The sequence below is a fragment of the Salvelinus sp. IW2-2015 genome, unplaced genomic scaffold (genome assembly GCF_002910315.2).
Source record: "Salvelinus sp. IW2-2015 unplaced genomic scaffold, ASM291031v2 Un_scaffold2717, whole genome shotgun sequence".
Lineage (NCBI taxonomy): Eukaryota > Metazoa > Chordata > Actinopteri > Salmoniformes > Salmonidae > Salvelinus > Salvelinus sp. IW2-2015.
The window spans coordinates 92,129-104,548 of record NW_019944022.1 but is presented as its reverse complement, the minus strand read 5'-3'; the positions used below and the strand labels follow the sequence as shown (position 1 = coordinate 104,548).

General features: G+C 40.6%; 1 protein-coding gene across 1 annotated transcript in view; it reads left to right on the top strand.

The window, feature by feature from the left end:
* LOC111969349 (transcriptional enhancer factor TEF-1) overlaps positions 1 to 11,670 on the top strand; it is a 56,339-nt gene extending 44,669 nt beyond the window's left edge. The window contains 9 exon segments of the mRNA XM_024141756.2: positions 2,001 to 2,012; positions 3,113 to 3,247; positions 3,528 to 3,574; positions 3,906 to 3,967; positions 4,160 to 4,284; positions 5,552 to 5,725; positions 6,938 to 7,078; positions 7,730 to 7,882; positions 8,522 to 11,670. Coding sequence (XP_023997524.1) covers positions 2,001 to 2,012; positions 3,113 to 3,247; positions 3,528 to 3,574; positions 3,906 to 3,967; positions 4,160 to 4,284; positions 5,552 to 5,725; positions 6,938 to 7,078; positions 7,730 to 7,882; positions 8,522 to 8,635 — 963 coding nt within the window. The 3' untranslated portion in view covers positions 8,636 to 11,670.
* The last annotated feature ends 750 nt before the right edge of the window (positions 11,671 to 12,420 follow it).

Sequence of the window (12,420 nt, the reverse complement as noted above, 5' to 3'; positions counted from 1 at the left end):
CTGTTTAAATACTTTAGGTTTTTTAATAATATTTTAGGTTTGTGAAAATATAAGATATAGTTATTACTAGTGTCCATAATGCAAGTCTGAAAATACATGTAGATATGTGAATGAGAAATTCAATATTCTCATGAGAGCAAGGCTTGCTAAATATTTTAAATCTGTTCCACAGAGCTGAGTGGACACTCTCAAAAAGAGCTTAAAGAATTTCACTTTTTTTCTATAATTTTTGCCAAGAAAAATATGTTAATGTTAGCCCAGACATCCGAAAGGCAAAGTCATCATTTTCTACAGTTAAATGAAAATGAGCCCAACCGCGTTGGATCCTTATAAAACCCTCAAAGCAAATGGCGCTCACAGTTTGTAAACTTTGTTGCTCCTTTCTTTCTGTTTGGCATGACAATGTGAACCCAGAATCAGAGGTTGGTACTGGTGTTATCTGTACTGTATGTGGGAAAGCATGTTGGCAAGATGCATTGGCTGTTGGTGAGTGGCTGAGAGCTGAGAGCTGGAGTTCAGAGGTCATCAGCAGAAGTCTGTTTACATGCCATAAGCAGACACACTATCAGCCACTGATGTGCTGCATGTTAAAAGGGTTTAGGTTCAAAGACTAAGGGTGGTCTATGAAAAAACCTTTGCCTCTTTTCTTGTTGCTGTTTTAACCTAATCATCTTCCCCTGTCAATGCTGAGTTAAGTTCATGAGGAAGCAGCATCTCACCTGCCCTCTCTGCTGTTGTGCCAACCCTCCATATTGATAACTCTAGGCTATCACATTGACATTGCTATCAGTTGCCTTCTTTTCTCTGTGTACATGTGTAGCTGTCCTATTACATTCTTCCTCTGTGACTCATTTTTACCAATGTGTTGAAAATCATGTGCTAGCACCAAATATACCCTTTCAAAAATGTATTGTGAAAAGAAATATATTGTGAAAGGTTTAATCTTGTAATAAATGTACCTGTAATTCAATTTTTGTTTACAGGGGTCATTTGGCAATGTATGTGTTTTTTAAGGACCTAAAGTTTTGCCAGATTTCTTTCTCTCTCGTCTTTATGAAGGGATGACTACATCTTTTGACTTTCACACTTTTCCCCTGTTCCCAGTGTTCAGATGGATTAATGACCCCTCATTAGTGTGTGTGTGTGTGTGTGTTGAGTATCAGCCAGCTGTAAATGCCTGGTCTTTCAGCACAGTTTGGCTGTCTGAGTAAAACAGCCATCTTTTGTACGGGTCTCTGTCTACTCTCATCTAAAGCAAATTAGAGCTCAGCAGCAAAGAGAAAGGCACGCGTCCCCCTCCATTTTACAGGGAACATCTCTGTATATCTGCTCTTGTCTTCTTTCTTATCTGAGACATGTTGAGTGAAATGACAGTCATTATGGTGCCATTCTTTGTGCTACTTCTCTCAAACCATAGCTGACCATAATGATCAAATCCTCAGACATTCCAAGTCCACCACATTTCCCAAAATGTCCCACCCCACATTATTATTATCCACGTTTCACAGCGGAGTGCTAGTTGATTAATGAGTCTGAGGTTCCTGTACCGATACATTATTTCAGTGTAATGTTTTGACAGAGGACATGGCATGAATACTTCAAAGTGCAGTTTGATTTGAATATACATTTGAATATTTTATACCATTTAACAATGGTATTTTGTCAGTCAGGGTTTTCTTACATTTTTGTTATGACCAAAGGATATCATGTCCTAAAAGACGATTCAATAGAATTCATATAATTTTACAAGCATTATTATAATCAAATCTGATTAACTGAAATCTGATTAATTGAATGAAATCATACGACTTTCACCTACATTGTCAAATTGATTGAAGTGATTTCTAGAAATGCTCTTTGTTATCAAGGTATTGTGTGTTGGATCATTGAAATCAAAAAATGCTGATTGTTAAAATATAAATTGTTACATCTTGCTAATGCAGGATTGTTGTCCAGAGGGATTGTAAAATTACAATAAAACCTTGTTTGTTTGCATTTAGGTTACAAGCATGGTAAGTATCAATTATCTGTCCAAGCTCCTGGCTCTGCTCTTGCCAGACCTGTCAGCTGGTTGAGTGTCTTTGCTTCTGCTATTGTACCATAGCTGCTGCTGCAGCCCAGTGACTGTCTAGTCTGTGGGCCTCTGTCATAGCTTCACACCACTCCATCTACAGATACTGTACAGCTCTTGCCAGCATGCTCGCCCTCAGCTTCTGCATGTGTTCTCATGGGGATCCTAGTTCTGTAGGGATGGGTCAGAAGTCATACTGTATACTGCTCTACTTGTGTTGGGATAAGAAACTACATTTCTGTTTGTTTGTGCTGCTGGGTTAACACACAGTAGAAACGGAATGCCATAGATAGGGTTTAGCTGGATGGTATACAGCAGACAACTGAGTGGAACTGATGCTAGCGAGTATTTCTTCACCGTTCCCTCAGCCACTAACTCACTAACTCACTACTCCACTACTATCAATGAATTAACCTTTCTTGATATCAACATTAAATTAAATGTGATTACATTTTTTCTGATACACAAAGGCTGAGAGTAGTCCTCATGTACTGTATTGAGCTGAAGCCTTTCTCACAAGGAGAAGAGTGGGGGGGACGTGGTGAGAGGAGCCATGAAAGGAACTCTTAACCAAAGCTTTCGTCCTTCGGACTTACTTTAGTAATTCTCTTTGTATGGTTAACTGTTCTGTCAGGCAGACAAATCCAACCTTGACATAAGAACTATTGAATTATGTTATATTCAAGGAATAGCGGAGAAAGGAGTTATTATTACTCACTCTATTACCTATTCTATATGGTAGGAAGTGTGTTAGAGATAGATTAGTCAACAAGGAAACGTGCTTTTATTAAGTGCATACCCGCACGTACCATTTTATACAGGAATTCAGTTTTCACCTTACTCTGTGGCGCATTCCTTTGAAACAATTAACTTCTTTAATGGCTGCCGCAATATGTTTGCTTTTAACGTGCATGCTGTCCGTCATTGTTGGAGGCGAGTGTGTGTGCTTGTGTGTTTAGAAGTGTGGCTGTTGTTATCACTGTTCTATGTCCCCCATCTTGCCCTCTGTGAGTGCTAAGCCTTTTGTGACTGCTGTTGAAGGATCAGACCGTGAAGGACAAAGCCCTCCAAAGCATGGCCTCCATGTCATCGGCTCAGATTGTTTCTGCCACCGCCATCCACAACAAGCTGGGCCTGCCAGGCATCCCGCGCCCAGCCTTCCCCGGAGCGGCAGGGGTAAGAGGCCCGCCGGCAACCCACTATCGGTCCACTCAGACCAACACACCACAGAGGGCAGCCACCAGGCCCCCTGCTCCCCAGCCAACACAGCTGACGTCCCATCCAAATCACATTACACACACCAGGGTTTTATGGAAACTGACCACATCTGATAAGCACAAAATCAAAACGAATGCTATTCGAGATAACTACATGTATTAATTGTGCTGCTTGGAAGTATTTTTCGGGGATGTGTGTTTGGATGTTTTGTTTTGTATTGATATATCTAATTCTCTAGTTTTGGCAGGGCATGATATCGACAGCCCAACCTGGATCATCACAAGAGTGAGTATCGTGTTCTATTCTCAGAAAACATGCAACGTGACTGTTTTCCATTTCTCTCCCTCTCTGTTTCTCTCTGTCACCCTCTTGCTGTTCCGCTCACTCTCTCGCTCCGTCGCTCTCTATGTCACGTACTCGCCAATATTTTCTTTGTGGGTGCAGCGGTTGAAGGGTCTATATGTTCCAGAGATAGAAATGAATGGGCTCTCGTACAAATACTTCAGTCAGCCTTCTTTCTTCCTCGCTGCTTGTCAGTAGTGATATATTCAATATGTTGCTCTGTAGATGTTCCAGACCATTGCATTTTTCTAATGGGATCCTCCCTCTGTTTTAGCATCAAGCCGTTCACCCAACAAGCATATCCTATCCAGCCAGGAGTAACAACAACGATTTCCAGTAAGGCTTTCACTCATGCTTACAACCAATTTCCTTTTTAATTTTAATTTAATTTTTTATATGTAGACCTGTAGCGTTGTTTAAAATTATAATTACTCATTATAATGAGTTATGGAGATACAATTCAGTTTGATGATATGTCAGAGAGAGAGTTATGTTATCTGAGTGTTGCTCATGGTGGTTGTGTTGCAGGCTATGAGCCCACGTCAGCCCCAGCCTCCACAGTCCCAGCGTGGCATGGCCGCTCCATCGGGACATCCAAGCTCCGGCTGGTGGAGTTCTCTGCCTTCCTTGAGCAGCAGAGAGACCAAGACTCAGTGAGTATCAGGGCCCCATACTCATTTATCAGACACTTTTATCCAGAGTGATTTACAGGAGCAATCAGGGTTAAGTGCCTTGCCCAAGGGAACATCAATAGGTTTTTCACCTAGTCAGCTCAGGGATTAGAACCAGCAACCTTTTGGTTACTGGCCCAACGCTCTTAACCACTAGGCTATCTGCCACTACTCATCACCACTGCATATGTATCTTGCATGTACCACTCTACCAGGAAACTCATCACCACTCTACACCACTACACACTGCCACTGACCTATTCACTGTATCCAGACTGGCACTACCTCAGGGTTTTTTATGTGGTTTTAATGTTGAGGGAAAAAATACCCGCTCGCTCTTATAGCTCTTCTTTTTCATGAAAGCATGTAAAAGCATGTCAAGATAGGGAGGGTATTGTCCGTATTCATGGGCGCTCTCATGAGACATAGCTGTCAGTCATTTCCAGCTCTTATCAGCCAGTTCTGGCCCCCTCTCACCACACAGAGGGTCTAGCTGCACACTGTCGAGGATCAAAGAGACGAGAATGAATGCACACACTAGATTGAATTCCGTTCACTAGTTCTGACCGACCATACACACACAGAACACGGGGATTAGGAAAAGTAAGATGGACCACAGACCCATGTCACGTCATGTGAAAAGGCACACAGACCAGCAGCCCTAAGCTCATGCCTCACATTCTTTATTGTTTGGTTTGGACGTGAGCGATCTGTCTTGGTTTGTCTGCATCCCCCCGAGAATTTTATTTTGTTATTGATATCGCATGACAACAGCCATTAATCTTGTATTTAGCTGAATATTTGAGATGGTTACATGGCCTTAAGGCTAGGCTGGAGAGGCCATGCAGCACTCTGGTACTGAAGTAAAGGGCAACAGTGACTTTGAAATAACCCTCATGATAAGATTTGACTCTCTCACAACCAGAGCATTAGGACAATAGTACAGATTTAATTGTGAAGATATTCCCGGATTTGCTGGCATTCCTCTTTTTTGTCTTATGACTATATATCTTATTTATATTTTTATATCTCATAAACCATGGAGAACAGACTAACTGGTACTGTAAATTAGAATTGTTTTTCTGAGGATCTCAGCCAGCCAGATGTTCTACAGTTATTGAAAACAGAACAGTAATAAACTGCAACTTCTGCATGAGAGATCAATACTCCAAAGCATTTTTTTTATGATTTACAAATGCGTCTTTTTTGATATTAGTTGTGTAAGATTCTCCTGTTTCCTGTCTTTCAGTACAACAAGCACCTCTTTGTGCACATCGGACAGACGAACCACTCCTACAGCGATGCCTTGCTGGAGTCAGTGGACATTCGTCAGATTTATGACAAATTCCCTGAAAAGAAAGGAGGACTGAAGGAGCTCTTTGGCAAGGGTCCCCAGAATTCCTTCTTCCTCATAAAATTTTGGGTGAGTGTCATGTTGCTAAGTATCTGCACTGGTCTGGTGACTGAATAGCACTTTAGTGTGTACAGTAGCCATGTGTGTTTGTATGAAGAAAGAGGTAAAGAAAAGATATGGAGAAACCAGTATTGGGGAAAGAAAAATAAACTCACAGATATTTAAACAAATATGTTCACAGAATTACTTACTATTAATTAGCCTGTGAAATTAAACTGGTGAGATTTAATGCATTTTGTTCTACCTTAGTATCCCCATAAAGATATATTGTATATAATTTCTCATGTTGTTTCTATAGTATAAAGCATTTCCTGTTTTACAACCCAGAGAAAACAGGATTTGGTTTCATCTCCAGTGAATGGGTTTAATCAGAGGCTAAACACTGAATATGGCTGCAGAATGCATGTTGCTATATTTGGCCTCGCATAGCAGGAGAGCTTGTGATCAAAGCACTCGCTAATTCAGTGTAATATCTCAAAACAATGGAGTGACCTGGTTGCACTCTTAATGGCTGTTTAAACATTGCATGTATTTTAGCCCAATGGAAAATGCTAACTYGCGGCAGCCAACAAAGTGGGSCTCGRCGTCGCAGCCAGAACAGCCCGCTCAAATTCCGTTTGAAGTGACCGGCCAATCTGAATTTCAAATGAAAGGCACAATCTGCACAATAATTAAAGTGTAACTGRTTTGACTAATGAAGGAGGAGGATGCTATAGAAGGAGATGTGCTCTTTTTGTCCCCGTAATGAACATGATGTCCTGGACCTGGAGAGCTGCCCTCAGAGCACTGCTCCTTTTCACCTACATGAATCAGCCTCTTAATATAACTTCATTTAATCTCCTTTATAATCTAGTTCCAAATATGGATTACATTTACATAGTCATTCAGAGGTGGCTAAGAAGTGTTTAATTTATTTAAGACGGTCCATTCACTTGATCACTGATGCCCCACTAGATGGTCATACATTCACAGGTGTAGGTCATTATTTATTTGAGATACTACTTTCAATCTACACTAACATTTTTTCATTGCATGGTGCATATCCATACACATTCTGCATTGCATTAAATTGTCATCTCATTGCCCTCTCACTAGAGGGGCAGTATTGTGATGATGGCCATTTTTGGGCTAAAACACATTTCTCTCACTTCATATGGATGAAGAAATGGAACACATTTCTGTCTTACCAACAACTAATATTGTGTTATTTGTGGTTCCCAGGCTGACTTGAACTGCAACATCCAGGATGAAGCGGGGGCTTTCTATGGAGTGACCAGTCAGTATGAGAGCTCCGAGAACATGACAATCACCTGCTCAACTAAGGTGTGCTCCTTTGGCAAGCAGGTGGTTGAGAAGGTGGAGGTGGGTACTCAATCAGTCTTATTGTTCAAAATAATGATCATATTCTGTAAATGACATATTCAGTCATCAGTATATGTGGAGGTGGAAGAAGCGCACATCTGGTTAGGTGAGGTTCTCAGGTGAGCCGCACACTCTAGGAGTTCAGATGAAATCATTTATTACCAACGTTTCGACAGCCAAGCTGTCTTCATCAGGATTTAATGACAAACACTGCAAACACTAGTTTATATAGTTTGGAAGGACACACACAGGTGTCTGTAATCCTGGCCAGCTGTGGCATGATTTCATTGGTCGATTTACAAATATCAATAGAACATATAAAAAAGCATGAATGGATTACATACGATCATAGATACAATTAGACTACATCATATAGGCCTACAAAACACTTTATTTACAATGGATAACAAAAACACAATCATCACAGGAATGACTTCAGATCAAACTCTACGATGAGACCGAAGGGAGCGAGTGTCTTTAAATACAAGATCCAGGCAGTCTCTCGTTTTAACAATAAATTGTCAAGGTCACCCCCTCTCCTAGGGAGGGTGACGTGTTCGATGCAGATATAGTGATGGTATACCTTATGTGTGACATAGCTATCAGTATATGCGGCACACATTTCTGGATGTTGGTTCTCTCTCTCCCCAGACGGAGTATGCCCGGTTTGAGAACGGACGCTTTGTGTACAGGATAAGCCGGTCTCCCATGTGTGAATACATGATCAACTTTATCCACAAGCTCAAACACCTGCCTGAAAAATACATGATGAACAGTGTCCTGGAGAACTTCACCATTCTATTGGTAAGGATTACTTCCTGTCCTGTCCGTCCTACTACTGCTTCCTTAAGCAGGCAATTACAAAAGCCAGTCTCCCACTACTCTAACCTGTGGCTAGGACCCTCCCTTTCCTTTATCCTAGCTTTCTGCTGGGCTCCTTTGGCTCCAGCGAACCTGAAAAGAGGAGCTCTGACTGGGGCCTGAGATGAGCCTCGCTCCCTGCTCCTGCATTCCTAACATTCCACAGTGGATGGAACGCAGTGTGAGGAGCCTTATCATCTGCAGGGGAGAGGAAGGGAGGAGGGGAGGGGAGCGATCAGAGGGGGTGGGGACCCCTGTTATTAGCCATCACATGGGGGCTTAAAGTCCTATTCTCCACTGCAGAGAGAGCTCTTTTTAATGCATGTGTGGGTGTGCACTCTCAACCCTGCCCCGGTTTTGTTTGTTTCATTTTTTTCACCCACTCCTTTAAATTCCTTAGATTTACAAATTGACTAGTTTTTGTCTCACTGTTTGCTGATTGACATCTGTCCGTGGGCCTTTTAACATCGGAAAGTCCTTTTCCTGAGACCCATATTCCTCTCCAGAGACTGCTCATTGCATTACATGGAGTGGGATTGCGTTAGGTCTGAATGACTAACATGACATCTCCGTCTCTTCCAGGTGGTGACGAACAGGGACACACAGGAGACTCTGCTGTGTATGGCGTGTGTGTTTGAGGTGTCGAACAGCGAGCACGGTGCGCAGCATCATATCTACCGACTGGTGAAGGAATGAGACTCCTGAACCCCCTGGATCCTCCCTTTACATAGACTAAAGAACCTCAAAACAAAGTGACAGTGCCTCTAGCTGAAAATCACACATGCACTGCTTTTCGGTCACATTTTGTGAGTCATTGTTAGTCATTTCTTTGTATATTAATGTATGTATTTGATGTTTGACTGCAGCTGTGAATTGCGGTACAGTTGTTCTATGTTTTGATACAGGAGAAATTCTTCATTTTAAGGATGGCGAGTCAATCTTTGTTTGTAGGATGTACATATATAAGAGGCAGTATGTAAGGAATCTGTTGGTTGGGTTTAATTTGGTCAGCAGACATTATGTGTATGTTGTCTTCTTTCGCTTTGATCTTGTAATGTACACTTAGAAAACACTAGAAAGATGTTGTCTTTTCCCCATTGGTTCTGTAAACTACATGTATATCCGTAGTTGATTTGTGAGCGTATAGGTCACAGGAGGTTGGTGGCACCTTAATCGGGGAGGACGGGCTCGTGGTAATGACTGGAGTGGAATCAGTGGAATGGTATGAAATACATCAAACACATAGTTTCCAGGTGTTTGATGCCATTCCATCTGCTCCGTTCCAGACATTATTATGAGCCGTTCTCCACTCAGCCGCCTCCTGTCGTAAAGATATACAAACCGTACATACACACTTGACCAATAGGTTTTCCAAAGAAAAGCATTTTAAAAAACATTTTGGGGATAATGAAATTGCTTCACGAAAGTTAGTCGAAGGCAAGTGATTGTGGGCATCATAATAGTGAAGTTATTGCTTTACAAAAGCATCTGTTTCTTTCAGGGAAATAAGATACCGATCCCTGTGGACAATCCACGTCTTAGACACTAACAGCAGAATGAATGCACTGTGATTACACTACAGAGGCCTAGTTCAACCTGTGTCTGCCTCAGACAGGGCTTACAAGTCTTACATTGCAATAAGGAAACCATACATCTATCCTGTTCCAATGTCCTACGCTACAAACGAGTCCCTCTCTTCTGAGAAGACAGTCATTAAAATGGATTTGATTCTAAAAACATGAAAGCACTACTTTAGCTACTCTGAGTGGAATGTCACCTTGTCCTAAGCACTTGGTTCCCCTTCTAGGACATGCCGATTTTAACTTTTACGTTTTTCTTTTAGGTGTGTGGTTTAAGGATTTAGGATATCCTGAAATAACCGTGAGAAAATGGATCACTTCTTAGACAGTGGGCTGTGTTCAGTATGCAGTTACATTGCCTCTGAACAGATTATGCATTTTTTCTGGTCATTGCAGTGTAATTTCTACAAAGTCCTAGCCAGTGTCGCTGCCTTTACGTTCACACCACCCCATGAATCTGTGGCCTACACCAATTCCGAGCCTTAAACATGTTACGGACGTGTGAATTCCAAAAGATGCCACTAAAGCTGTGATCTCTTTCCTAAGCTGGGTGACTAATTTTCACATTTTGTAGGAATTCACCTACAGTACAATCTGCCAAAGTGTAACAGTGTACAGTGCCTTATTGTATGGTGTCAAACTGGCCTTGGTTTACTTTTAAGAATGTATTTTGTTTTTAACACGCACAAAAAAATATATAAAATCACTCACCAATATACATATTGGCACAAAATTTTACCACAAACACGAGTTAAACTGAGTTACTTTTTAACATAAATAAGAACTGACTTTGCCTTTCCTGTTTTGAAAGACCAAAAATACAGAGATACATACGATCTCTAGTCATGTCCTGCACTGTAGCATGGAAGTGCCTTTGGTTTAGAATCTCCAGCAATGAAAATACTAAATAATTACGAATTAAGCATTGCTAAACCAAAAAGAGATGTAATGAKACCAATCACCACATTGCCTTGCTGAAGGTTTGTACTAGATGACAAGGGACAGTGAGTGAGTCGATCCATGGTGAAATAAAWTATATATTAATATAATTTGGTTTTAAMAAATGATCTGTTAAGAAGAGTACCTGTACTATWCATGTGTGTAAAGTTATAGTCTGTGAAAGGCCTGTTTGACCAGACAGCAACTGATAGAATGGAMGATGGTGACTCGTTCCAGCAGCTGTGAAGTCACATAGGCTTACAACTTTACCTTAAGAAGAGATACATGTATCCTGATTCTTACTAAATTATTTATGGGAACGTCTTATTCTGAATCATTGCAGAAAATGTTTCTGGTGGATACAGACAAAGTTGGTTCAATTGCTCAGTATTTTTGCTACAGCCCTATGGAGACTGGAGTTCAGTAGGCATATATATTTTTTCTTTGTTGACTGTTTTATCTCCCTTTTTGCCCTGTGTACTAGTTCACATTTATGAATTACTTACTGAGGTGTTCCTGTTTTATTGTTCTACATGTATATGATGGTTTGTGATTACATTTTGGGTATATTCCAAGCCCCAAGAGGGTGGTGATGCTGTTACTGCTACACTGCTGGTACATTTGACATGTCAGTTCCAGGCTGGAACAGAACTGTACCTCCCACGTCTCTGGGGACCAGAAGACTGTTGCCTTTGATCAGATGAATTGTCTGGAGGACACTCTGGATAAATGGACATAAAGCATGGATGTGTAACGGAATCTCGACACAAACATATCAGCAGTTTAGCTCTTGTTATTTGTTTGTAATTTTGTCTAAATGTAGGTACTGGTACCTTTTTTGTTGGTTATTACCATTTTAAGATGTTGGCTTTAAAGTGAACTTTTCCATAGWTCAGATAGTARCAMAAAAACAACTATTGGGTTTMTGTGCAGAGATTTTCTTTGTAAAAAGGTGCTTTGTATAAAATGATATATCCTGGCTTTTCTTGGTACAGAAGTGTGATATCTTTTCATATCCATGACAGTAAAGCGTTGGAGCAAGGGACAGAAAATAAAACCTGCTATGTGTATGTGTTCTCTACTGCATATGGTCTTGTCTTTGCTCCGTAACATTTTCATGCCTTCTTGATAAAGTGGTCAATATTTTGTAGCTTTCTAGATACTTTGTATGTATACAATATTGAAGTTAAATAAATCAGGAAAAATATGGTCTCCCTTTTTATTCTGTGAACAACTGACAGTGAGAATGAAACAATAAAAAAATTCGGAACATCTCCACATTAATACTTCAATTCTAACTAAACCTTTAGATAAATTAACATAATATGTAAGAACACATCCGCTGTACTAACCACAAATACACAACAGAGGGAGCCATTCCCTGCCTTTTGTATTGGTGCCAGCCTTGTAGTATCTCCATTATGTTACAGATATGTTCATGTAGCCAGTTAAGTATCTCCATTATGTTACGTATGTCATGTGCAGGTAGTATACATCCATTATTGTTACAGTATGTCATGTGGCAGTAGTATCTCCATTATGTTACAGTATGTCATGTGGCAGTAGTATTCATCCATCTATGTATCAGGTATGTCATGTGGCAGTAGTATCTCATTATGTTACAGTATGTCATGTGGCAGTAGTTATTCTTCCATTTATTACAGTATGTCATGTGCAGTAGTATCTCCATTATGTACAGTAGTCTATGTGGCAGTAGTATCTCCATTATGTTACAGTATGTCATGTGGCAGTAGTATCTCCATTAGTTACAGTATGTCATGTGGCAGTAGTATCTCCATTATTATTACAGTATGTCATGGCAGTAGTATCTCCAGTTGTTTAGTTACAGTATGTCATGTGGCAGTAGTATCTCCATTATGTTACAGTATGTCATGTGGCAGTATTTTCAGTTATGAAACTAGATTTCATAATCTGGGACAACAATTTACAAGAAGCCCTTAT